At 40.9% G+C, this 27,838-nt stretch overlaps 1 protein-coding gene across 1 annotated transcript in view; it reads right to left on the reverse strand.

The window, feature by feature from the left end:
• Positions 1 to 27,838, reverse strand: part of LOC114653540 (ankyrin repeat and SAM domain-containing protein 6-like) — a 271,092-nt gene that overhangs the window by 45,072 nt on the left and 198,182 nt on the right. The window contains exons 11-12 of the mRNA XM_028803920.2: positions 24,405 to 24,553; positions 21,949 to 22,138 (exon numbers count right to left, since the gene is read on the reverse strand). Coding sequence (XP_028659753.1) covers positions 21,949 to 22,138; positions 24,405 to 24,553 — 339 coding nt within the window. The remainder of the gene's footprint in view (positions 1 to 21,948; positions 22,139 to 24,404; positions 24,554 to 27,838) is intronic.

The following is a 27,838-nucleotide window of genomic DNA, read 5'->3' on the forward strand; positions in this document are numbered from 1 at the left end:
AATTGTGAGACGGAACTGTCATCTCTGTCTTGTCATGGAGCACAAATGTTTATTTGCAGTGTTTGAATAAAGTTCCTTTCTCTCTACAACCTTCTGTGTTTCTGTGCAAACCTGTGACCCAAGCATGACAATATAAAAATAACCATATAAACATATGGTTTCTACTTCGTGGATTTTCACCTTTCGCAGGGGGTTCTGGAACGTAACCCCTGCGATCGAGGAGAGATTACTGTATACTGAAAGGGGTTTTTAGAACTGAGGTGCTGGAATAAGGATGTGTTTTTGGTGCAACACATGAGATGGTCATAACAATCTTCCCTATTGGCATGGTGATCAACAATGCTCAGATATAATAACTGTTAATGAAGAATTTCACCCACAGGAACAGTAGGAGAATAATCATAAGAAGATGGCCACTGGAATATATTGGAGTCCCCACATCCTAGCATCTGTGGTCTCAGGTTAATGAATGGTGGTGAGATAAACATTCCACCTCTTCCTGGAAACTTAATTAAAATTAAAACAAAAAATATATCCCCAGTTCTGAAAGAAGCATGCAGTTTTAAATACTGCTTACTGAACATTCACTCTCTTGGAAGTAAAGCTATTTTGGTAAATTATATTATATTAAGTACAAAATCTGATCTGTGTTTTCTCACTGAAACCTGATTTAGTAAAAGTGACACTGTTCCCTTAGCTGAGGCATCACCAGATGGATATTCGTTCCGTCATAAGTCTAGAGATTCTGATCCGAGAAGTAGGCCTTGGATTAATTCATTGTAACAAAATGCAGATCACTTCTAAAAATGTAGGTGACTTCACATCCTTTGAGGCATTCATTTTAAATATTAAAACAGATTCCAACAAAATTATAGTGCTAGTCTACAGACCACCAAGGCCATATTCATGGTTCATGACTGCATTTAGCAACCTTTTATCTGATTTGGCTATAAATTATGATCGCATAGTATTGATGGGGGATTTTAATGTACACATTGATGTGGAAACTGACACTTTTAGCAAATGTTTTACTTATTTGTTAAATTCAGTAGGATTTTGTCAGATTGTCAAAGGTCCAACTCATAATCATAACCACACATTAGATTTAATTATAACTTACAAAGTTGAAATATTACTTCATTAAATGAAGTTATTTCTGATCACTACTTAATTACGTTTGATTTGTTTTTGCCTTTACTAATAAACTCACAGATTAAAACAAAGACAGTACGATATCTAGATTGTAATTCTGCTTTAAAATTTACAGATACTTCGAAAAAAGTGTCATTTTGCTTGGCTTTTCTCCAGATACTTCGAGTAAGTTGAGTGTAATTGTGGAAAACCATTATGATCAGTTAACATCAAATGTAAATGTGGAAAACAATTTAGATCAGCAAACAGCATATTATAATGTGACCTTGAGAGATGATCTGTATACAGTGGCTCCCCTTAAAACAAAAGTGATCAAAGCACACAGAAACTCTCCCTGGTTTAATAAATACACTCAAGCTCTTAAATTAGAGTGTCGAAAACTGGAGCGCATATGGAGAACAACAAAGCTGCAGGTCTTTCAAATTGCATGGACAGAGAATGTTAAAAATATAAAAAAGCTCTCTTTAAAGCTCACTCGGCTGTAACTGGGGTTGCCACTTCACCCGCGGAGCACGAAAGCCGAAACAATTTGTCTGAACTGAAAGAAATGATCGCAACATTGGCCATGGCCATAAGTAAGCTCAAGAAAGCCATTCAGAAAAATATGAAGAAAGAAATAAATGGCTTGCTCAAGACAAACGAGAAGCTGCGGCTGGAGATGCAAGAGCTGCGGCAGGATAATAAAGACTTGAAAAAACTTATATATAATCGTTTTGATGCAACCTTTAAATGTATGCTGGGAAAAATTGAGGAACACATTCAGGAAAATGGGTCTAAACTGGGAGAACTTGACGATCAGCTGGAAGACGTTAAGCAGACATTCACGACTCGAATTGAAACAGCGGAACATTTTGCATCTACCGCCAATGGAAAAGCTACAGCTGTGAATTCCAAATGCAAAAAACTCGGAGACAGACTTGCGGCTCTTGAAGATGGATGCAGAAGGAATAATATTAGAATCGAAGGTCTATCTGAGAATCATGAAAGTCCAAACCCAATGAAACTCATAGCCAAACTATTCTCAAAAATAATTGGAGAGGACTTTAAATCAGATACCGAGATAGCGGCAGCTTATCGCATACGTGGATCAAATACCTCTAAACCTAGGACTCTAATTGTCTGCTTCGAGAGATTACAACTTAAGTTTAAAGTAATGGAACTTCTCAGACAGAAACAAGAGATTATATCTGAAAACAACCACATTCGTATTTTCCCTGATTACTCACTGTAAGAGCCATTTTCCTAGTTCTATAAGATTCATGAATATTTATTAGATGACAATGCATAATCTATGGGATGTTCCTATAACCCCCGTAAATAGAATTGTATTGGTATATTCTTGCCATTTCTAACAGCTTGCAGTAAACATTATTCTTCAGTTATTTAGTGACAGCCTTGCTGTGTGTAAGGTGTGGAAGGCATAAGGTTTTAAACCATGCCTGGGTACATGCCTAAGTGCCAACCAGCCTATGGGCCTTTTGAGTGTGTAAAGTAAATATGTAAGAAAACAGCACTTAATTTATGTGTTGTGCCGTACGTAAAGCGTACAGAAGAAGAAGCTAAGAATCTTTAAGTAGAGAAGAAGAAATTAAGGACCTTTAAGTATAGAAATAACTAAAGTTTTTCAAGAAAAGCTAAGTTTATAGAAGTTAAATTTTTCCCCTTTTTTTTTGCCTTTTATTATTATTATTTTGTAACGATTTTTTCTTTTATTCTTGTGTGGATTATTTGCTTTAAACTTTCATTAAATATTTTTAAAACAAACTTTTGGACTTTGAGATTTCTTTCGGCACGCGTTTTACCCGTGTTTGACCACACCTATATCTCGGCAGCTACATTCACCCTCAACAGCTACTAAACGTGCAGCTTTTTACAACATTAAACAGTGGTTACGGAAAGCTGATATCAGATACAGCCTCTTGAATCCTGCCAAACTGAAAGTGGATATTCAAGACAAATATTACATCTTCTCCACCAAGGAGGAAGCAGAAAAGGAGTTAAGAAAGCTGATCCTGACACTTTTTTGAAATACGATAGTGAGTCGCAACCTGTCATGGCATGGCAAGAAGATATTACCTGCTGTCTGATCCGCTTGCAACGATACGGGTACCATAATTATACATCCTTTTCTCTTCTCAGACACTTTTTGTTTATGTTTTAATTGCAATTATAGGCGTATGTGTGGAAGAAATTAAAATTGTTTTTTTTTTTTTTTTTTACTATTCTAAAGGAGACTGTTTAACATCATACCCTTGGTTTATTGTTATTGTTATTATTGCATTAGGGTTTAATATGCTTATCCAGGGCCACATTTTAACACCATTCCCTGGGTTTACTCTCTTAATATTTCAAGACTGTTGAAGATGATATTTTATGCTTTAAGTATTTAGACTTTATCGGCAGTAGATATCTCTGCTTTTTAATCCTCAAACGCCACTGCTGGGGGGCTTGTTTTGTTTCGGATGTGCTCTGTCTCTAGGTATGTCAGAGGACTGGGACTTTGTGATGTGGAGTCCAACCTCATGTGGGGAGGCAAAATGGGGGGGGGGGGGGGGTAAGGGGAGGGGAGAGAAAGAGAGCAAGCTATATCTAATCTATCCTTTTAATCCTTATAATTATAACTACCAATGTAACAATAGGCTGCATGGCCATAACTTGTGGGAAAACTGGAAATGAAGGTTAAAGTTGTCTCACTTCCAGTTAAGACTACAAAATGACATCAAAAATTCAGAATCAATGTCTCCATGATGGGGCAGTTAACTTTGTGAGCTGGAATGTTAAAGGCCTGAATCACGAATTAAAAGAGAAAGAAAGTATTCTCTTACCTAACAGGTCTAAATGCTAAAAAAGTATTTTTACAGGAGACCCACTTACTAAGCAAGGATCATTTCTGGCTGCAAAAAGACTGGACTGGCCAGATATATCTGATCCTGAAGGGAGGTATGTGATTGTCATGGGCAATTTATTTAACTGTAAAGTCATTTTGATAAATGTTCATGCACCCAATGTTGATGATAGGGAATTCATGCAAAATGTATTTGCATCCATTCTCAATGTGAACACTAATAAAATTATAATGGCTGGGGACTTAAATCCACTCTTATATAGGTTTCCTGTCACAGAGGGGCTGACATCTAACACTGCAAAGATAATTACACAGTTTTTAACTGACCACAACTTATCAGACCCCTGGAGGTTTCTAAACCCAAACTCAAGAACATAATCCTTCTACTCACCAGTGCATCATTACTACTCAAGAATTGATTATGTCTTTATAGATAATAATTTCTTGCCTACTATTAAATCTTGCAAGTACGATGCTATTGTTATTTCCGAACATGCCCCTCTGATCTTGGAGCTAAAATCATTATGCCCCACATACTCATCTCGCAGATAGCATCTTAACCCACTTCTATTAGCAGATGAGAACTGTACAGAATTTATATCAAAACAAATCAGTTTCTTCCTAGAGACAAATACATCCTCAGAGGTCTCTGCAGGAATACTCTGGAAAACTCTAAAGGCCTTCTAAAGAGGACAGATTATTTCTTATCTTTCCCATGGAAATAAATTAGAAACCAAGAAGGTATTAGAGCTAACCAGCAAAATTACTAGAATAGGTTAAGAACATGCCAGGTGTCCAAGTGAGGCTCTTCATAGGAAAAGACAGGCTCTGTATTCAGAGCTCAACCTCTTAACAACCAAAGAAATGAAACAACTCATTTTTAAATAAAGACATCATTACTATGAACAGAGAGAAAACTAATAAGCTCTTAGCTCAACAAATCCACAAGCAAGAAGTTCGCAATGCAATCCCAGCAATCACCAACACGAACAGAGATAAAATCATTCACCATAAAAGTATAATACACACATTTAGAGACTACTATAAATCCTTTTATTGTACTGAGTTTAAAGAAGACAACGCACAATCTAATGCATTTCTGGATACATTACATCCATCCATCCATTTTCCAACCCGCTGAATCCGAACACAGGGTCACGGGGGTCTGCTGGAGCCAATCCCAGCCAACACAGGGCACAAGGCAGGAACCAATCCCGGGCAGGGTGCCAACCCACCGCAGGGATACATTACAGATACTACAAATAGATACTTTTAGTGCAGAGGAACTGGATAAACCTCTGGCGCTATCAGAATTACTAGATGCTATAAAGTCACTTCAGAGCAGGAAAACAGCAGGCCCTGATGGCTACCCTGTAGAATTTTATAAGAAATTCTCTACTCAGCTAGCTCCCCTCTTATTAGCAACATTTATAGAAGCTAGAGACAATCAAATTCTACCTCAAACTTTTCGCCAAGCATTAATCACCGTCTTTCCTAAACAAAATAAGGACTTATTACAATGTGCATCATACAGACCAGTTTCACTTCTGAATAATGATGTTAAGATACTCTCCAAAGTCCTAGCTAGAAGGATGGAGAAAGTGCTGCTTTTGGTAATATCAAAAGTTCAAACTGGATTTATTAAAGGCTGACACTTAGCTTCCAATCTTCAACGCCTGTTTAATCTATATATATAAAATCCTTATGTGCATCCAGGTGTCCGTGTGTGGGTGTCTTCTGATGAAGTGCGCATACGCGGGGCACGGTGCGATGCGTGATATTACTGTCAGAGAAAGTTAGAGGCGTTTTACGGAAATAAAAACCAGTATTACTACGAGAGGAAATTAAAGGTACACAATACAGTGACGCATATTACAGCCACATACAAGCCAGTATTACTGTCAGAGGAGATTAAAGGCATATTACCGACGCGCACGCCTGTATTACCGCCAGAGAAATTAAAGGTATATTACGGACGTACAAGCCAGCGGACGTACAAGACGGTATCCTTCAATAAGGGTGCGCACAGGCATCCTTCAATAAGGGCGCGCACAAAAAGGCGAGCCTCAAAAGGGCAACCTCAATTGGGCGCAGCGAATAAAGGCGCGCGTAAATAAAGATCTACACCTGTTGCTCTTCACATATTCTAGAGCCATTTGAACTAAATTATCTACGAACGCCTTTATTCGCCGCGCTCAATTGAGGTTGCCCTTTTGAAGCTCGCCTTTTTGTGCGCGCCCTTATTGAATAGAGCCGTACAAGACAGTATTACTGTCACAGAAAATTAAAGACACACAATACACGGCGGCAGCCCACGAAGAACGGTCAGCTCAGCAAGTAAACATCAACAAAAGAAAGGCTAAAAGAAAGAAAAATACGACCAACAAAAAGAATGAGGTCAAAGTCCCTTGCCATTTAATATAGACTGTTCCTACTAATGTTTATGCACTACTGTTCTAGCGCCCGTTATTGTAACGGGCTAAATGACTAGTATAATATATTCCCCTGCAAAGTCAAACACCCCAGAGATATTATTATTGTTGGATGCAGAAAAAGCATTTGATATGATTGAATAGAACTACCTTTTCACTACATTAGAGAAATTTGGGTTTGGCCTGAAGATTTATGCATGGATCAAACTACTGTATACCAATCCAGAAGCTTCAGTTTGTATTAACAACATTTGTTCAGACTACTTTAAACTAGAACGTGGTACCAGACAAGGATGCCCCATGTCACCACTGCTATATAGGTATAGATCTTTATATAGACAACATCTTTGCATTCTATGAACAATTACATTCCAAATTTAACTTTCCCGCAACACATTTCTTTCACTATCTTCAAATTATAAACTTTGTTAAACAGAACCTGCCCGATTTTCCTCATCTTGCACCTTCCTCTATGCTGGAAAAAATATTGCTCAGTTTCGAGGACTCAGACAGCATTTCTGCAATATATAAAATTATTTTACAGTCCCTCCCTTTCAAAGATCCAAGAGGACAATGGGAAAAGGATCTCTTACTCAACATATCAGAAAAGGAGTGGAAGGGAGCAATGCAGAGAATTCACTCAAGCTCCATATGCGCAAAGCATACAATTATTTAACTCAAAATTATATATCGAGCACATCTGTCTCGCTTAAAACTGTCCAAAATGTTTCCAGGACAAGATCCAACCTGCGAACGCTGCAATCAAAAATTCTAGCCTCACTGGGTCACAAGTTTTGGGCCTGCACCAAATTAACATCATTCTGGACAAAGATTTTTAAGTGCCTTTCAGACAGCCTTGGTGTCACAATCCCACCTAACCTATTAGCAGGTGTGTTTGGTGTTTTTCCAGATGGGCTTAAAGTGGAGAAGGACAAACAAACTGTGATTGCCTTCACTACACTATTGTCACGCAGACTTATTTTACTAAACTGGAAGAATCCTAACTCTCCTCTTTTAAGTCAGTGGGTAACTGATGTTATATACTGTTTGAAATTGGAAAAAATCTAATTCTCAGTTAGAGGATCTGTGCAGAACTTTTTCAAAACCTGGCAGGATCTAATCAATAATATTTTGGAATAAGCTTTTAAAGCACTGAGGAAGTACATTCTCTTCCCATTTCTTTTTCTTCTCCATTTATCTTTATCTGCCTATTAAACTCATCAATTTATTTATTTTTACTAGCTTTAAGTTTTACTCCGTTTGCCATGCTCTCATTCTCAGGGGTGGGGGTTGATTTGTTTTCAATCCTATTTTTTGTAAAAATTGACTATTTGTATGGAATGATGATAATAAAATCAATAAAATTAAAAAAAAAAAAAAACTTGCTCAGACTACTATTCTACAATAATAGATAGCAATAATAAAATTACAGTGCAAAATACAAACAGATATTAGCAGTACAGACTTTATGAACTTCTTTAATGAGAAAATTAAAATATAAAATCCCAGATCTCAGCATCACAGTGCAAACCATTCAGGAAGTGGTCCCCTGAGGTAGAGCAGGCTCTGAGAGACTGCTTTGGAACTACGGACTGGGATATCCTGCAGGAGTCACATAGTGAGAACATTGAGGAGGTTGTTACTGACTACATTAACTTCTGTATGGACATTGTAGTTCCAGTAAGAACAGTACACTGCTATGCTAACAACAAGCCATGGATTACAAGTGACATCAAGGGCCTTTTGAACCAGAAGAAAAGGGCTTTTAAAAGCCATGATCAGCATGAGCTCAAGCACGTGAAGAAGGAAATCCGAGTCCAGCTCAGGGAGAGTGAAGGAGCAGTACAGGAGAAAGCTGGAGCAGAAGTTGCAGAATAACAGCATGAAGGAAGTGTGGGATGGGATGAAGATCATCATTGGCTGCAGCTCGAAGCGGGGTGCCACCATCGAGAGAGACGTGGGGAGAGCAAACCAGATGAACAACTTCTTTAACAGGTTTCACCACCCTAACCCACTCTCACTCTCACCTCAGAGTACTGCACCCTCCACCCATCCTTCTGCTGATACCAGCATAGGAGAGAGTTTCCCCCAACCCACAATTACAACAGCCCATGTAAGCATAGAGCTGAGGAGACTTTGTGCCAGCAAAGCAGCAGGTCCAGATGGAGTATCGCCACGACTGCTGAAGGCCTGTGCGTTGGAGCTGGGGAGACCTCTACAGCACATCTTCAACCTGAGCCTGGAGCAGGGGAGAGTCCCGAGGCTAGTCCTAGTGAAATGAACGACTTCCGGCCTGTCGCTCTGACGTCACATGTGATGAAGACCATGGGAGCGGCTGCTGCTTCACCACCTAAGGTCACAGGTCTGCCATGCCCTCGACCCTCTGCAGTTCACATACCAGGAGAAGGTGGGAGCGGAGGATGCCATCATCTACATGCTACACCAATCCCTCTTCCACTTGGACAGAGGCAGTGGTGCTGTAAGAATTATGTTTCTGGACTTCTCTAGCGCCTTCAACACCATCCAACCTCTGCTCCTTAGGGACAAGCTGACAGAGATGGGAGTAGATGCATACCTATTAGCATGGATTGTGGACTATCTTACAGACAGACCTCAGTATATGTGTCTCGGGAACTGCAGGTCTGACATTGTGCAGCAACACAGGAGCGCCGGAGGAGACTGTACTTTCTCCAGTCCTGTTCAGCCTATATATATCGAACTTCCAATACAACTCGGAGTCCTGCCACGTGGAAAAGTTCGCTGACGACACTGCTATCGTGGGCTGCATCAGGAGTGGGTAGGAAGAGGAGTATAGGAACCTAATCAAGGACTTTGTTAGATGGTGTGACTCAAACCACCTACACCTGAACACCAGCAAAACCAAGGAGCTGGTGGTGGATTTTAGGAGGACCATGCCCCTCATGGACCCCAGAGGTGACTGTGTGCAGAGGGTGCAGAGCTATAAATACCTGGGAGTGCAGCTGGATGATAAATTGGACTGGACTGCCAATACTGATGCTCTGTGTAAGAAAGGACAGAGCCGACTATACTTCCTTAGAAGGCTGGTGTTCTTCAATATCTGCAATAAGATGCTGCAGATGTTCTATCAGATGGTTGTGGCGAGCGCCCTCTTCTATGCGGTGGTGTGCTGGGGAATCAGCATAAAGAAGAAGGACACCTCACGCCTGGACAAACTGGTTAGGAAGGCAGGCTCTATTGTTGGCACGGATCTGGACAGTTTGACATCCGTGGCAGAGCGACGGGCACTAAGCAGGCTCCTGTCAATCATGGAGAATCCACTGCATCCACTGAACAGTATCATCTCCAGACAGAAGAGCAACTTCAGCGACAGACTGCTGTCACTGTCCTGCTCCACTGACAGACTGAGGAGATCGTTCCTCCCCCACACTATGCGACTCTTCAATTCCACCCGGGGGGGTAAATGTTAAAATTATACAAAGTTATTGTCTGTCTGTTATACCTGCATTGTTATCACTCTTTAATTTGATATTTTTTTTTGTATCATTATGCTTCTGCTGGAGTATGTAAATTTCCCCTTGGGATTAATAAAGTATCTATCTATCTATCTATCTATCTATCTATCTATCTATCTATCTATCTATCTATCTATCTATCTATCTATCTATCTATCTATCTATCTATCTATCTATCTATCTATCTATCTATCTATCTATCTATCAGTCTGAGGATGACATTGGATATTAGTCACCAATAGTATGAGCTGGAATTCCATATTCAAATGAACAGCTTCAGTGGGAGCTGTAGGTTAGCCTATAAAAAGGCAAGTCTGCCACAGTCACACAGTCTCTATTTCAGTGTTTCTAAGTAAGCTGCCCTTCAAAGTATAGCAAGCTACCTAAAAGAGACATTAAATGAACAGAAATACATTGGGTCAGTGCTGTCATACAACGTGTAGCAGTACATTGTAAAAAAAAAAAAAAAAAAAAAAAGGAAATGAAATATGCAATAAAAAAAAAATTATATACAGTCAGGTCCATAAGTATTTGGACAGTGACACAATTTTCATAATTTTGGCACTGTATGCCACCACAAGGGATTTGAAATAAAGCAATCATTATGTGATTGAAGTGTAGACTTTCAGCTTTAATTTCAAATGTTTACCACAAATATTGTATGAGCCATTTAGGAATTTCATGCCATTTTTCTGCATAGAACTCCCATTTCCAGGGGCTCAAAAGTATTTGGACATTTGACTGACAAACTATTCCATAGTCAGGTGGGAGCAGTTCCCTTGTTATTTCATTAACTATTAAGCAGGTAAAAGTTTTGGAATTGATTCCAAGTGTGGAATTTACATTTGGAAGTTGCCACTGTGAATTCTCAATTTTAGGTCCAAAGAGCTTTCCATGCAAATAAAAACATCATTAAGCCAAGAAGATAAAACCAACCATTTAGAGAGACAGTAGAAAGACGAGGAGTGGTCAAATCAACCATTTGGTTCATTCTTAATAAAAAGGAACGCACTGGTGAACTCAGCTACACCAGGGCCTCATATATAAACAGTGTATATTCACAAAAATGTTACGTAAATCTGTTGCCATGCTCACTTTGAGATGTATAAAAACTAAACTTGACATAAAGACATGCACATATTCACGGCAGCCAGACACCATGTGTATGCATGTTTCTACTTGGTTTTGCAAACAGGGGGCACCCAGTATCAAAGCTGTGCCATTGTTTCTGTGTCATTTCCCTTTCTTTTTTAGATTTGTATCCATGATATAGGCTTTATCAAATACACCAAAATGAATTACATATCATTTACAAATTTAATTCACTTGATTGTGATCATTCTGTAACAACATAATTGGTGCATAGAATGGCCAAACTATTCCAACTATCATAGCTGCTTTAGCATTGTTAGAAGACACAATGGAAGAATTAGAAAAGAGCAAGTATTTACAGATAATGATGACTGGATTGTGAGTCAATTTAGATTTTCAAGAGCTATCCTGTTGGAACTGTGTGCTGTTAGAATCTAGAGGATACTTGATATCATTTCTATAATGAAATGCATTAAAGTATGTATATTACATTTTACAGTTGAACTGTTGACTTAATTTAAATAATGTATACTGTTAATGATTAAACGTGGGGTCATGGTGGGGAGGTGAAAGTGTTGCTGCCTCACAGTACAGGGGTCACGTCCCAGGTGTTCCCTGCTTGGAGTTCGTATGTTTTCCTGGTGGGTTTTCTCTGCATACTTTGATTTTCTTCCAAAGCATTGCAGGTTAGGGAATTTGGTGATGCTAAACTGATGCTACTAGTGTATGTGTGTGCTCGTATTCACCCTGTGATTAGCTGGCACCCCGCTCATAGATTGTTCCTGCCTCGTGCTCAGTGCTTGCTGGGAGTGGTGCGACCCTGGTTGGATGGAATAATTAAATATGTACAATTGAGATTTTTCAATGTTCCTTTAAAGTTTTGAAGAATTGTCATTCTAAGCTTACAGCTGGTTTTACTTTTATTACAGATGCTTATTATGTGGTGATTGGTTATGTGGAGAAAGAAAATTGAAGGACAAGAATTGGGGGTTTGTACATTGGCACAGAACTGCTAAAATAAATAATTCCTTCAGACGGAGGGCTGTGACTGGACTTTTCACAGCGACTTTGATATCAGACCACTTCCTTTTTTTGGATAGTGTGCAACTTTCTGAACTTGAACTTTTGAATGCTGTACCACTCCATCAATTTCCTTTTATTGTTTATACCACCACTTAAGCTACTAAATAGTATGTTTTTTTTTGTCTCCACTTCACTGATCAGGACCTCCATTTTGCATTTGCTGAAATTCTTCTTTTTTATATGTGTTTTTGCCATTGTCTTTTAACAAAACACTGAAGAGAAGGTGTGGGCGGCATGGTAGTAGCACTGCTGCCTTGCAATAAGGAGACCTGGGTTCGCTTCCCGGGTCCTCCCAGCTTGAAGTTTGCATGTTCTCCCCATGTCTGCGTGGGTTTTCTCCGGGTGCTCCGATTTCCTCCCACAGTCCAAAGACATGCAGATTACGTGCATTGGCGATCCTAAATTGTCCCTAGTGTGTGCTTGGTGTGTGGGCCTTGCGGTGGGCTGGTGCCCTGCACGGGATTTGTTCCTACCTTACACCCTGTGTTGGCTAGGATTGGCTCCAGCAGACCCAAGTGACCCTGTGTTAGGATATAGCAGGTTGGATGGTGGATGGATGGATGGATGAAGAGATGTGCTATTTATATTGATTTGCATATTGAAATAGGTGTAATTCTGGGAGGAGTCGGGGTAGGGCTCTGGCACGTGCACGTGTGTTAAAATTCACGTTGATGTGGTTTTATAAAGGGATAGTGCGTTGAACTTTGCTTAAACATAGTCTTATGCATCTAAATTGTTTTGTGCATATGTACATTTCTAGTTTTGTCCGTATGCCATGTTTTAGTGAGAATTCTAAACACAGTGAAATACATGAGGCCCAGAAGGTCTGGAAAACCACAAAAGACAACTATGCTGGGTGACTGAAAAATTTTGTCCTTGGTGAAGAAGAACCCCTTCACAACATTTAGTCAAGCCAAGAACACTCTCCAGGAGGTTGACCTATCATTGCCAAAGTCTACAATCAAGAGAAGACTTAATGAAAGTAAAAACAAGAGGGTTTACCACAAGGTACATACCACTGATAAACCTCAAGCATAGAAAAGACATATTAGACTTGGCCAAAAATAATTGTTAAAAGTCTCACCAGTTATGGAACAGTTTTCTTTGGACAAAGGAAACTAAGATCAATATATACCAGAATGTTTGAAAGAGAAGAGTATGGAGAAGAGAAGAAATGGCTCATGAACTGATGAATACGGCATCATCTGTGAAACATGGTGGAGGAAGTTTTATGGCATGATTATGCTTGGCTGTCAGTGGAAAACAGTCACTATTGTTTATTCATGATATGACTGCAGGCAGAAGTGGCAGGATGAATTCTGAAACGTATAGGATTATACTATCTATTCATATTCAGCCAAATGCTACAAAACTGGTAGGATAATGCTTCACAGTACAGATGGACAATGAGCCAAAACATACTGCGAAAGCAAACCAAGTGCTTTTTAATGCAAAGTAGTAGAAAATTCTTCAATGGTGAAGTGAATCAACTCACCTCAACCTAATTGGACATGCTTTTCACTTGCTGAAGAAAAAACTGAGAGACAGCTGCAGTAAAGGCCTAGCAAAGCATCAGTAGTGGAAACACAGAACTTGAAGATTAACATAGGTTCCAGACTTCAGGCAGTCATTGACTGTAAAGGATATTCAACCATACATTGAAAATTATCATTATATTTATGATTATTTTAGTTTGGCCAAATATTTTTGAGCCACTGAAAATAGGGGGACCATGTATGGAAATGGCTGTCATTCCTAAATGGTTCATACAATGTTTTTGGTGAACCCCTTAAATTAAAGCTGGAAAAATCACATAATGATTGCTTTATTTCAAATCCATTGTGGTGGCGTAAAGAGCAAAAATTTTGAAAATTGTGTCACTGTCCAAACACTTATGCACCTAACTGCATATACTTACATATTCCCTTCAATTTCAGTACCTTTCCAAACTGACACAACCTGAACAAATTCATGTTATTTGAGAAATGAAGGGCTGAGGTCAAGCCAGTTTGTTTTTCCTTACGATTTTAGGCACAAAATTGTAGCAGTGCTACTATTAGTGAGAACTGCATCTCCCAGCAGTCCCTGCAGGGGCTGTTGGGGTCAAAGGTGGTCAAATGAGTTTAAAAGGAGGGCAGGTGGCCAAGGGAAAAAAAGTGTGTTTTGTTGTTGTATTTTGTGTTCCATTTACCTGTAAAGACTGCCTTCTGTTGATTAAGCTGTAATTAGTTTTGTGTCCTGGATTGTATTTGTTGTTGGGGTCTGGATTGTCTGTTGACCTGTGTCCTGAGGATTGATTGTGGATTCATTGGCTTCCCCGCAAAAAAAGGAGCGCTCCTGAACCATCCATCCGTCTTCACCCTTACAGTGGCTACCGGTAGGAATGCTTTTCAATCCCTTACAACATACAGATACTCTCATACTCTCATCATCCTTCTTTACATCCGGTGTGATTTTCCATGGACTTTGCTGTGTGGTGTTTGTGTTTATAGGTTTATTGTAATATCGCCGTAGGGGTACAGGGGTGGTATTATTTATATTATTTAACTTCATTACATTCTTTAATTGTTGTTATCCCCAGGGTGCTTTGTTTTGTTTCTGTTTTTGAGTGTGTGCGGGCGGGCCAAGGCTGGGAGCGTTCCTGGGATCCTCTATAAAAAATAAATAAATCACCGTCATCTTGACGGTGTGAATCTTAGTGGCACCGGACCGCTACAGATTTTGGCGAGCCGGGTAGGAGGCAAGTTTTTGTTCAGCTCCCGATAGTTCACACAGAATTGGTAGGTTCCGTCTGCCTTTTGAACGAGCACCGCAGGGCTAGCCCACGGCGAGGTGGAAGGCTCGATGACCCCATCCGCCAACATCTGGTCAACCCACTCCTTGATTATTCCTCTTTTCAGAGATGACACTCTGTAGGCTCTGTGCCGAACCGGGACAGGGTCGACTGTGTGAATGTGGTGACACACCAACTCAGTCCGACCCAATTTGTCCGTCCACACAGAGCACCACCTCCTAAGAAGTGGCTGAATGAGCTCTGGCTGTTCAAGAATTGCCTTCTCTACTGGGCTGGGCTCATCCACCAACTGCGCGAGGTAATAATACATGTTAGGCCAAACCAGATTACTTTGAGCCTTCATCCCAAACCGATGGACTTCACCCCCCGGGGCTTCCACCAAGGTGAGATCAGCATGGGGATCCCCTGGGGCTTTTCCTCGTGGTTTGGGACAGGGGACTTCTCGAGATGTGGGACCCTTTCAATACCCACTAATCCTGAGAGCCGCCGAGTCCTTTTCCACTCGGGACCCCACCTTCACCAACTCATCTACCGATTTCACGACCCCCCTCAGAGTAGCTGCCACCCGAGGGTCACAAGCATCAAGGACCCGTCACAATATCTCTTCCTCACGCATGTCAGATCGCCACTTAAGGCACAATGCATGAAATTCAAAGGCAAAGTCCCTGAGATTCTGCGATGGCTTTTGTACAAAGGTCTGGAGATTTTCTTCCAACAGCGCCTGATATTCATCTGAGAGGAACGCTTTCAGGAAGGCCACGTGAAATTCCACCCAGGTATTACACTTGTGCCGCTCAGCAAACCACCAAGAGCGTGCCGGCCCGCTGAGTGCCGTGTTCAGGAATCCCCGCAGCTTGACTCCACTCAGAGGATGCAGCTCCACGAACATGTCAACCTCCTCTACAAAGTCGACAATGCTCGTGGGTGCACACTGAGGGGCCAGCTTAGGAAACTCCATCCGCGGCACTGCAACAGACAAGGACGACTGTCCCCAGTCGTTCCCCACTCCCGTTACAGGAGTCAACTGCCCCAGTGGCTGCCCGATGGCACACCAGCTTTCCTGCACCTGCCTCCTGATCTCCTCTCTCATATTGGCTTCCATGCGCTCTACACACCATGCAAAGGACTGTTCAAGACGCTTTTACCTCACAGCCGTCTCGCTGGAAACTCTGGCGGCTGTGGCATCGATGAGGTTGTGGACAGTTTCATCTTGATTGAGAAAACTACAGGCAATGTCATCAACCCGCATCTCTAGCTGTTCTAGGCACAACGTCAGGCCTTGCAGATTCCGTCCCTCGCTGGTCTTGGGCTGCTCCAGACTGGAGACACACAGGGTGTCCGGCAGGCTCAACTCCTCCTTGAGAGGGGCTCTGACCATTACATGGCATGGCCTAGGCAGCGGACACATATCAACCAGCGGCCCACTCAGTTCAAGCTCCTCGCCCTGCACTGCACTTTCAACAGACATGCTTCTGGATGGGTGTAAGTGAAGTCAGACTAGAAGGGAACATAAACAAAAGCAGGTCTTCCCAATGAGCCCCTGGAGGACCTGCTCCAGAAGACCTTGGATGATGGCTACCCCATGCCCCTCATTCATGACATTTTGGAGTCTTTGCATGGGGCAGCGGTGTTCAGCTCCCTAGATTTGAAGTCCGGGTATTGGCAGGTGAGGATGGGGAAGAGTAGCATGGAAAAAAACACCGTCATCACCCCGGAGGGGTTGTTCCGGTTTGGGGTGATGCCCTTTGGACATAAAAACACTGGGAGATCATTCCAACGGCTAATGGAGCAGGTATTCCGGGGGATCATTGGGAAGACCTGCTTTGTTTACATAGATGACATCATTGTATTCTCCCCATCTGTCCAACAACATCTCAAGGACCTAGACCACATCTTCCAGCGACTGCGTAAGGCTCATCTTACACTCAACATCAAGAAGTGTAGATTTCTACAAGACCATCTGAACTTCCTCGGCCATGTGGTGTCGGCAGATGGGGTCCGGGTGGATCCAAAGAAAATTAAGTCCATCTTGGACTACCCAGCGCCCCAGGAGGTAAAAAGTCTCCAACACTTCCTGGGGATGGCTGGGTGGTTCCATAAATTTGTACATGGGTTTGCCAACATCGCTGCCCCATTGTTCCAGCTGCTGAGGAAGGGATCCACGTGGGAGTGGCTGCCAGCGTGGCAGGACTCCTTCGAAAGTCTCAAACAGGCACTGACATCACCACCAGTTCTGGCACAGCCTGATCTGTCATTAACCTTTCAGGTCCATACTGACGCGAGTGACCTCGGGCTCGGTGCCGTTCTCTCTCAAACAAGTCAAGGAGAGGAGAGGGTGGTGGCCTATGCCTCACGGTCACTAAAGGGCGCAGAGTATAATTATTCCACCACCGAGAAGGAATGCCTCGCTGTTGTGTGGGCAGTGGAGAAGTGGCGTCACTTCCTGGAGGGAACTTCATTTGAAATTTACACTGACCACAGGGCTCTGGCCTGGGCATTCAATTGCCCGAAGACCACGTCTAGGCTAACCTGGTGGGTATTGCACCTCCAACAGTTTACATTCAAGGTGTGTTATCGGAAGGGCTGTGCTAATGTTGTACCCAATATTATCACGGGTTCACAAGCCTGCACCGGTGGTATGTGCGGTATCGGTCTCTAACCCTTGGCCTGATCTTCCCCTGAACATGCAGGAAATCGTTCAGTCTCAAGCAGCCAGTCCTGTATGTCAGGGGTTGAGAGAGGGCCCAGGGGGTAGACCCGACCGCATACATTATAGGGAACTTCGAGGGGCACTCTATCGCTGTGTTCGAACAAAAGATCAAGGTTACCATTATCAGTTGGTAATGCCCGAGACATATGTGCCCATGTTCCCACAGTACTACCGTGATAACCCGATTGGTGGTCACCTTGGACGTACAAAGACTCTGTTTAAAATCCTGGAGGTGGCATGGTGGCCAACGATGCACAAAGACGTCTGGTCCCATGTCCAGACTTGTACCACCTGTCAGCTATACAAAACCCCACCTGGTCTCCCCTCCGGACAGCTTCAGCCAGTAACGATCACTACCCCGGGGGAGAGCCTAGGTGTGGACCTAATGGGACCATTTCCTGCCAGTAAGGACCGGAAGACCTACCTGATGGTGGTTGTGGACTATTTTACCCAATGGGTGGAACTATTCCCTATGGCTAATGCCACAGCTAAGAAGATATGTTCCGCCCTGAAGGATGAGATATTTTCCTGATGGGGGGTGCCGAAGAACATCATCACAGACCGGGGCCTGCAGTTTGCCAGCTCAGAGGCCGAAGATTTTTGGAAGCAATGGGGGGGGGGTGGTTCACCTGAAGACAACTGCGTACCATCCCCAATCTAATCGCACTGAGCGGGTGAACCGGACCCTGAAGACTATGATAGCATCCTTCGTCGGAGACCACCATCAGGATTGGACAAAGTGGCTGCCTGAGGTGCAGTTCGCATTGAACACGGTGGTGCACGAGGTTACAGGTGAAACCCCTGCTTTGTTAGTTTTAGGCAGACAGATAAATGGTCCACTAGAAAGAATAATTGAGCAGAATCCACCCAAACCAGACACATCAATACATGATCACTTGCAAACTTTACAACAAATCACACAATGGGTAAAGGAGAGGATGGTGAGGTCCCAGTCCAGACAGTCTCAATCGTACAACCAGAGACATAAGCTTGTTCAATTCTCGGTTGGGGAGAAAGTCTGGATCAGGACTCATCCCCTCTCCAAAGCATCAGAAAAGTTCATGGCTAAACTGGCTCCAAAGTGGTTTGGCCCAGCAACTGTTGTCCAAAAGAAGGGATCGGTGACCTATGCAGTAGAGTGGGGATTGCCAGGGACTAAGAAGGTAGACATAGTAAACATCTCAAACCTCAAGCCTTGGTTCGGCCGTACACCATGGCCTGGGGGTGGGGATTGTAGCAGTGCTACTATTAGTGACAGCTGCATCTCCCAGCAGTCCCTGCAGGGGCTGTTGGGGTCAAAGGTGGTCAAAGGAATTTAAAAAGGAGGGCAGGTGGCCAAGGGAAAAAAAAAGTGTGTTTTGTTGTTGTATTTTGTGTTCCATTTACTTGTAAAGACGGTCTTCTGTTGATTAACACTAGAATTACCAGAGTCTATGAAAAAACTCGTAGATCCGGCCCACCTTAAAACCATTCTCACCTCTCTTTTGTCTTCTAAATGAGCCAATTAAGACGAGCCAGCAAGCAGCTGGCTATTCCATCCCCCACCGTCGCAGAACGTTCACTAAGTTTTCCCAGCTCATGCCTTGTTTGATTATCTGGGAGTGACTGAACTGCTAGAGTTTTAGAGTGGAAATAATAAATCGTTATTTGGAACACACGCATTTCATGTGTGTTCCATTTCTACAGTAATCTGTGTAAACACATTGTTAAAACAGAAACGTTTTCATATTTTAGTAATAAATGTTACAAAATGTGGCATAAACTATAGCATTTGTGAAGCCTGACGTCCAAACATCAAATAAACACTTTCAACGATGCTACAACACCTTCTGTGGCGTAGCAGTAAGATTTGCTGATTTATCGCTACAGCGGCCTTGCCGTGCATTACTGACCCGAGTTCGATTCCCCACTGGGGAGGAAGTGTTTTTTTTTCTTTGTAACCTCAAACGGACATAAAATTTATAAAGTGGTATGCACTGTAAATCGTTAAGTTTAAAATGTCGATCACGGTTATTTCTGTTGATTAATTCATACATTTTTACTTAAGAGTCAGAACAGGAGCTTATTCAGCTTATTCAGCTTCTGATCTGACTCTAACAGCGCCACAGTATAAATTCACACCCAATCTGACGCTGTTCATTTTCAAATAATATTGTACTAGTGCGATTATGTTTTCTGATTGGTACTATTCGCGTCGTCATAAAATGATTTCTTCAAAACGTCACATATATATTTGTCTCTTTCTTTTTTTAAAATGTGCGTTGATCACCACCAGCATGTTGTAGCACACAGCAACTGGAACTGCATGTTCTTGCGTGCACTGAATAAGCGCACTGAATAAGCGCACTGAATAAGACAGCGCTATATGCAATCATCAGATTCAAATGTTAACAGTTCACAGTTCACACACACGCAAGGATCGTCTTTCTTACATTTACAACGTGTGTACCTGTTACAATGTATTCACTTCTCTCTATGCTGTGGTTTCTATTACACACCTGAAAGAAAGACAATATATATGAAAACATCATCGCACTAATGCAATATTATTTGAAAACGAACAGCATCAGATCATTTGTGAATTTATGCTGGAACTGGAAATTCTCTGATGTGGAATCAGTTCTGTATGGTTGTGGGCGTGGGTGTGAGTGGTGGACATAACTGGGAATTACTGTGAATGTGTGTGGTGTTTTGAGATAATGAATAGAGCTGCGAATTACAGGTGCTTGCTCAGTGTAATAGAAACCATAGCACAGAGAGGTGTGTACACTGCAACAAGTACACATGTAAATGTAGGAAGGGCGCTCCTTGAGTGAGCTATAGCGTGTTTTTATGTGAAAACAGCAGTGTCAGATGGGGAGTGTCTGATGATTGCATATAGTGCTGAAATTAATACTCTTTACTATGCTTTCCTCTGCATGTCCTGGACTATAAAAGAAACAGCATACAGCAACGTGTGGGGACTGGCAAGATTGGGGGAAAAAAAACACGCGGTCGTATATATCGTGATACACTGCAGAGCTATAGCGCGTCTTTATGTGAAAACAGCAGGGCCAGATGGGGTAGGAAGAATGAAAAGTGAATAAAAAAAACAAAAACAAAGCTAACCTTTACAAATATCATAAATTACACCGGCTGTTACAGACTGAAATCAAATGCATCTTTTTATTCTAAAATAGTAAAAATAAGAGCAGTTCACTTCTCAAAAGGGAGTCATGCAGGATCGAACTCGTGACCTGTTGATTGTCAGTCAGCAACTGATACTGTTGCGCCACAGCAGCAGTTGTTGCAAATACGTGTCAATGTCGCACACTAAGGCGGCTTTTTTTTCTGCAGTTGTATTTTTGAATAAAAGCGCACTTGTTCCGTTATATTTGTACCTTTCCTGAAAGTGTTTCTTTGATATTTGGACTTCAGGCTTCATACATTATATAGTTTATGCCTACATTTTGTCATTTACTGCTAGAATATGAAAAAAGTTTCTGTTTTAAAAATGTGTTTACACAGATTACTGTAGAAACGGAACACAAATGAAATGTGTGTGTTCCAAATAACGATTTATTATTTCCACTCTAAAACTCCACTTCACTCCCATATAATCAATCAAGGCATGAGCTGGGAGAAATTTGTGCACGTTCTAAGTCAGAGGGGGGATGGAATAGCCGGCTATTTGCAGCTTGTACATTTAGATGACAAAAGACGATGGCGGAGAGGTGCGAAACGATTTAAGAAGCGATTTAAGGTGGGACGGATCTACGAGTTTTTTTGTAGGCTCTGGTAATTCTAGTGTTAAGCTGTAATTAGTTTTGTGTCCTGGATTGTATTCGTTGTTGGGGTCTGGATTGTCTTCTGTCTACCTGTGTCCTCAGGATTGATTGTGGATTGATTGGCTTCCCCACAAGAAAAGGAGCGCTCCTGAACCATCCATCCATCTTCACCCTTACAGTGGCTACCAGTAGGACTGTTTTTCATTCCCTTACAACATACAGATCTCTGGACTTACTCTCGTCATCCTTCTTTACATCCGGTGTGATTTTCCATGGACTTTACTGTGTGGTGTTTGTGTTTATATGTTTATTGTAATATCGCCATAGGGGTACAGGGGTGGTATTATTTATATTATTTAACTTCATTACATTCTTTAATTGTTGTTATTCCCCAGGGTGCTTTGTTTTGTCTCTGTTTTTGAGTGTGTGAGGGTGGGCCAAGGCTGGGAGCATTCTTGGGATCCTCTATAAAAAATAAATAAATCACCGTCATCTTGACGGTGTGAATCTTAGCGGCACCGGACCACTACAAAATAAAATGTACCCAAACTATACTTATGATCGTCAGTCAGATTTTACCTTCATCAGTAATTGTGCCACTACTTGAGCCGCCACTGCTCTTGGAGTGATGATGAGAGGAGGATGAAGATAATGACGATTCTACCCGCAGACCCTTAAGAGTAGGTGAGGGGGATGGGGTCAAAGTTGGAGAGGTGCTCTTTGATGCAGAGGAATTCCCAGAGTTAGGTCTCTTTTTGTTATCTGGCGTCTACAAAATAAGAAAACTAAATATTGTTACAGATATAAACAAAAAACAGAAAAACTAAATTGTGTACAAAATGACAACAAAATGCCTGAAGTCATAAAAATATTGTAGTATAGGCTTTTACACTATCCAGGTTAGTCTTAAATTACAAGAAATTATTTGTCTGTAGATTATCCAATGCATTTTAAAATCAAATTAAATGTACAAAATTAAGTTTTTTTTACAGTTTATCCCAATAACTTACTTAAATAAAAAAAATAGCACCTGACATTTAATATCAAATAATATCTTTGGTAATTAACCAGTGCCATAACCTGTTATTTCCTACTTTTACAGCAAATATGAAATTATCTCCAAGACATTTATCACAGACTATTTTCTGTGTTTTTCTTTGGACAGGCTTAAAATTTAGCTTTCAGAATATATGGATTTTTTTTCTTAAATTTTTGAACTTGTTCATGTGGAGAAAAGATAAGAAAGCAAATTGGGGTAGGGTTCACAGATTCTGATGTTTTGTTTGTATAACTGTAGGCTATCTCACTTTATTGTTCGAGTGATTTTCAGTCATAGCCTTCATTTATATAATCTTAGCCAGTCAGAGGCGCACTTATGTGAAGCTGATCTCTAATGTGACATACCCAATAACTGAGACCAACTACTCTGTGACTGGCTAGGACAAAATCAAACAGGTCAAACAGGTTTGATTTTCTGCTTGGTTGGAGGGGCAGACTCTTTGTGAAAGCCAAGAAGCAATGAATGTTCAGCTGGAAGTACAATGCACAGAATGTAGCAACGAGGAATAATGAACACGTGTGTTTTGAACCTCACAAATAAAAGAGAAGCTTATCTATCAGATGTCTCATGTTCAATGTACTAAAACAAAATATAAAAAAGAAAAGAGGCTAAGACTGAGGGTGAACACATCACAGCTATTAGCCCATCATATAACATTGGTACAGTGCCGGCACCATCAGGTAGCATGAGAGCTATGACCCTCACAAACAAAAGAGAAGCTTGTCAGTCTGAAGTCTCATATTTTACAGACCACAACACAGATTTTCTTAAACTATGGGTTGTGGATTTCTGCCTTTGGCCTACATAGGGTAGTGTGTGACTGTTGATTTAATGGATGTGCAGCTATAAAAATATCTGTTTCAGGACCATTTTTCAAAGGGTGCAATCAGCCAATCTGGGTGAACCCAGAAAAAGGATGTTAAACCAGAAGCAAGAGAGAGAGGGGGTTGGGCTTTTTCAAGTCACCGTACAGACACTGAAACACAAAACCTTTAGGTAGCATAGTATCCTTTCTGTCTAGCACACTGGATTTAATACCATAAAGCTGTCTTGTATTGCACATGTGCATCCAGGAGACAGCCTCAGGGCTCATTTAATTACTGTTACACTCCAAAACAAAGGGTGGCACTGTTGTCTAAGGCCTTTTCTCTTCCCCCCTTTGCAGAAAAGGTGATTGACAGCTTTTCTATCTCTGATGTCACTTACAGTTTCCACCCTCCTGAACCCGTCCCTTCTGTCTTGCAGACTGAAGAGTCTGAAACATGCTTATGTCTGAACAAGATATCTTTAGATTATCACAATCTTTTTTCAGTTTCTGTTTTGGCCATTACAATATATGGGGAACACTATGGTACTTCATTTCTTTTTGACATTTCTTGTGTCTTCTTACACTGGTTTATTCTTCACTTCTGCATGCTCTGCATTTTTCAGGTGAGGGAAAATGTTTCGTATATAAATAAATTTCTTTTGCATTTGGATTAGGTGTCAAGCAAATATACAATAGCAATAAACACTCAGGACTAGCACTTCATCAGTATTGAAAATGAACTGCCTAATTTTTCAGGGTGACTTCAGAGTATGAATGGTTTGGCTCAGGAAAAGACTGCCATCCTAACCCTGATTCAAACATGTGGTCAAAGCCCGATTAATCAAGGGCAGAAATTTACAATGTCATTTCCTTGCACATGAGTTTTACCACAAGTAATGGAAAGTTATTATAGTTGCCAACCAGTCGAATCCTGAAATGTTTTTAGGATTCCTTCCAGCCAAAAGTAAGGGGAGACCTTGTTGCCATCTATACACTGGTGAAGGACTGCCATTACTTATAAGATCTACAAGGCACACACTACAGCCATATATATCTTTTGATTCCAAAAGCCTGTGAATTCAGAGTTGGCCATAGCATGTAGTTCAGGGTACTTATAAAAACTATAAATTTAAACTTAAATTCTTTAAAGTCATACTTTATACATACCTTTTTACTTTCACCAGTCAACATACTGTGAGTGCCATGCAATTCAGGTAGGTTGATATCAGGCACTACTGGAGATTTCTGCTCAGATAATCCGGCTGCTTTTTTCCTTTGTGCTGCAATCTGTGACAAAATGCTGTCTGCACTTCCCCCTGTAAAGTTATTACAGCAGTTTAGAAGAACATAGATGCTTTAAAATAACTACTTGTAAAATATTATAGAAGCGACCACAATATACTGCAAAATAGCTTTCCATGTAAGGAAGTGTCATCATTATCAATTAAAAGAGGACGTGTGGATGTCAACTTTGCCAACGAGAGAGATTGACGAGAGTTTTAGGGGTTTCTGTTGTGTGAGAGTTAATTTAAAAAAAAAAAAAAAAACATTTTGCTCCTACTGTGTATACTTGGGTTTTGGTTGCCGCTAAGGAACTGTGCAGGAATTTGTATAGAATTTTCCCTTTAGAAGGGTTTTTTTGCTTTTTTTTCGTCCGCATGGGATCAAAAGTAGCTGGGTGTTTGGTGGTGCGCTTGGAAAAGTTACTTATACTTGTATGTGTACTTGTTTTTGTTATCTGTATTTGAGCTAGCATCTAGGAGGCTGGGTAGAAAGCAGCAGTAACTGATATCGGCATCTGTAAGTAAAGAACCACGTTGTAGCAATAAACAATAAATAACTGAAACAGTAGCAATAAACAATAAATATCAGATAGATAGATAGATAGATAGATAGATAGATAGATAGATAGATAGATAGATAGATAGATAGATAGATAGATAGATAGATAGATAGATAGATAGATAGATAGATAGATAGATAGATAGATAGATAGATAGATAGATAGATACTTTATTAATCCCAAAGGGAAATTCACAGCGATTCCTTAGTTCAAAAAAAAAAAAAAAGGCTGCAGCGCACTTCAAAGCAATAAAGGGGAAGGCTTAGCAGTAAGCGCTGGATCACACACAAGGGGCTGTAGGAGCAGATTAAGATAGTAAGAAATTAACTAGCAGTAGATATTCACTAAGTAAGTTTTTTTTATTTTTTTAAACATTTTATTCATTTTATTAAAATCAAATAACATTGCATACAAGCAATTCAGGTTTAACAAAACTAGGTTTGAAATAAAGCTTTAATAACAGTAAAAATATGTAAATAAATAAATGAATCAAAATAAAAAGAATACAAAAGAGGGGAGAGAATCAACTCAATTTAAATGCTTATTCTAAAATGTTATTGATTAGATCCTGCCAGGTTTTGGAAAAGTTTTGTACAGATCCTTTAAGCAAGTTTTATTTATTTATTCATTGGTCCGGCGGTAAAACAGTTAAATAGGCGACAATGTAAGAGTTCATTAATACAGGGGAATACAACAGTACGAGTGGACAGCTTTTAAGTAAGAAATGAGAGGAGCACAAAGTTAGAAAAACAGACGGAGAAAAGCAAAGTTAACCTCATAGATGGACAAACAGCAGGCAGTTGAAAGGGAGAATAGTGCAGGAGCTTGAGTGGGACAGAAGGTGTAAAAATAGCTGTATAGCAGTTCTATAATGTACTTTCTTTGGCACAGTTTTTAGTTTTACCATTTAAGTTAAATCATTTAATTTTAATTTAAAAAAAAAAGTTAAGGCAGTTTTAGTAATCTTGTATCAAATTTTAACAATGAGGCCAGAGCAATGCAAGTCCTGTTGGATGTTGGATTCATAGATAATAGCTTGGAGGAGCCAGTCATGAGGGCTACATGTACAGGAGATGCCAGCTGATCCAGCACCTCGAGTTCACGGTGGCTGAACTAGAGGAGGAGTTGGCTGGTCTGCTTTGTATATGGGAATTAGAAGACCTGGCCCAGGTGTCCTTTAGAGATGTAGTGTGCACCCCTAAGGAGGCGTCGGAGGAGATTCCAGACCAGACAGGTAGAGATAGGTAGCTCACGATCACAAGGCGTAAGGTAAAGGGTGCACACTGTCCGAGGGCATCAACTCCAGAATTTGAAGTATCAAACCGTTTTCAGGTCCTTGCAGAGATGGATGGTGTCTTTGATAATTCTGAAATAGAAGGCAGGGATGAAGAGCCCCAACAGGCCACCTCAAAACAAGTTCCAAAAAAGAGAGGTAGTGATAGTTGGGGACTCAGTCATTAAGGGGATTGAAGCACAGTGTTTTGCCTTCCGGGTGCATAGGTGGGGGACCTCCCTAGATAGGCTCTTGGCCAAAGCATGGGTGGATCCAGTTGTCACTGTTCATGCTGGAACATATAACATACATAAGGGTAGTCTGATAGTTCTACAATTCAAATTCAAAGAGTTAGGTGCCAGGCTGAGGAGCAGAACTGACAAGGTAGTCTTCTCTGAAGTTTTGCCAGTGCCATGTACCAGTCCAGGTAAGACTGATGAGATTAGAAGGCTTAATGCGTGGCTCAAATCTTGGTGCTGAGTAGAAGGGTATAGGTTTATGGGGCATTGGGACTCCATTTAGAACAGATGGGACCTGTTCCACCGTGACGGGTTACATCTAAACCGGAGGGACACCAATGAATTGGGGAGGCATATGAGTAGGCTAGTCGAGGATTGTTTAAACTAGGGAATGGGGGGCAGGGAGTATAGGACAGGCCAGGTTTAGATCTATACATGGAGGAACAAAAAATGGTGTAGAAATAAAAATGTGTAGTAATGTAAATTTTAACTCAACATTTAAATGTAGTAGGAGTAACTCATTCAAAAAAGCTTGCCTTAATGCTAGAAGTATCAAAAATAAGGCAAGCGAGTTTAGCTAGTATGTAGCAGAGCATAATTATGATATTATAGCAATAACAGAAACCTGATTAAATAACAAAGATGGGGATGAGTGTAACATAGAGGGGTACACATTTTTTACAAAGGATAGGCTGAAAAGAAAAGGAGGTAGGGTTTCTGTTTATGTCAAACAGAATTTAAATGCAAGTTCCCTTCAGTCGGACGATGAGCCCCATCTTAGTGATGATACGTGGCTTTACCTGGAAAGCATTAGGGAAAGAGACCTTATTTTAGGAGTGTGTTATAGACCACCCAAACCAGACAGCAATTTCAACACACATCTTTTTAGTAATATTAAAAAGGCAAGTTTACAGGTGAATATTACAGTCATGGGTGACTTTAATTATCTGAATATTAACTACAAATGGAGGAGCACAAGAGCAGGAGTTTTTAGAAGTAATCAGTGACTGTTTTTTAACACAACATGTTAAAGCATCAATATAGGGTGAATCTTGTCTGGATTTAGTATTTTGTAATAATTAAGAAAGAATTGAGGGTGTAGAGGTGATTGAACCATTAGGGTCATGTGACCATAATATAATACAGTTCTGAGTGTTTTGAAAAGACTAAAATTGTTAAGTTTAATTTTGGTAGGGCAAATTTTGAGCAGATGCAGCAGAGTCTAATGAGGATAGACTGGGATAAG

Source organism: Erpetoichthys calabaricus, chromosome 6, assembly GCF_900747795.2.
Source record: "Erpetoichthys calabaricus chromosome 6, fErpCal1.3, whole genome shotgun sequence".
In the NCBI taxonomy this organism is placed as follows: Eukaryota; Metazoa; Chordata; class Cladistia; order Polypteriformes; family Polypteridae; genus Erpetoichthys; species Erpetoichthys calabaricus.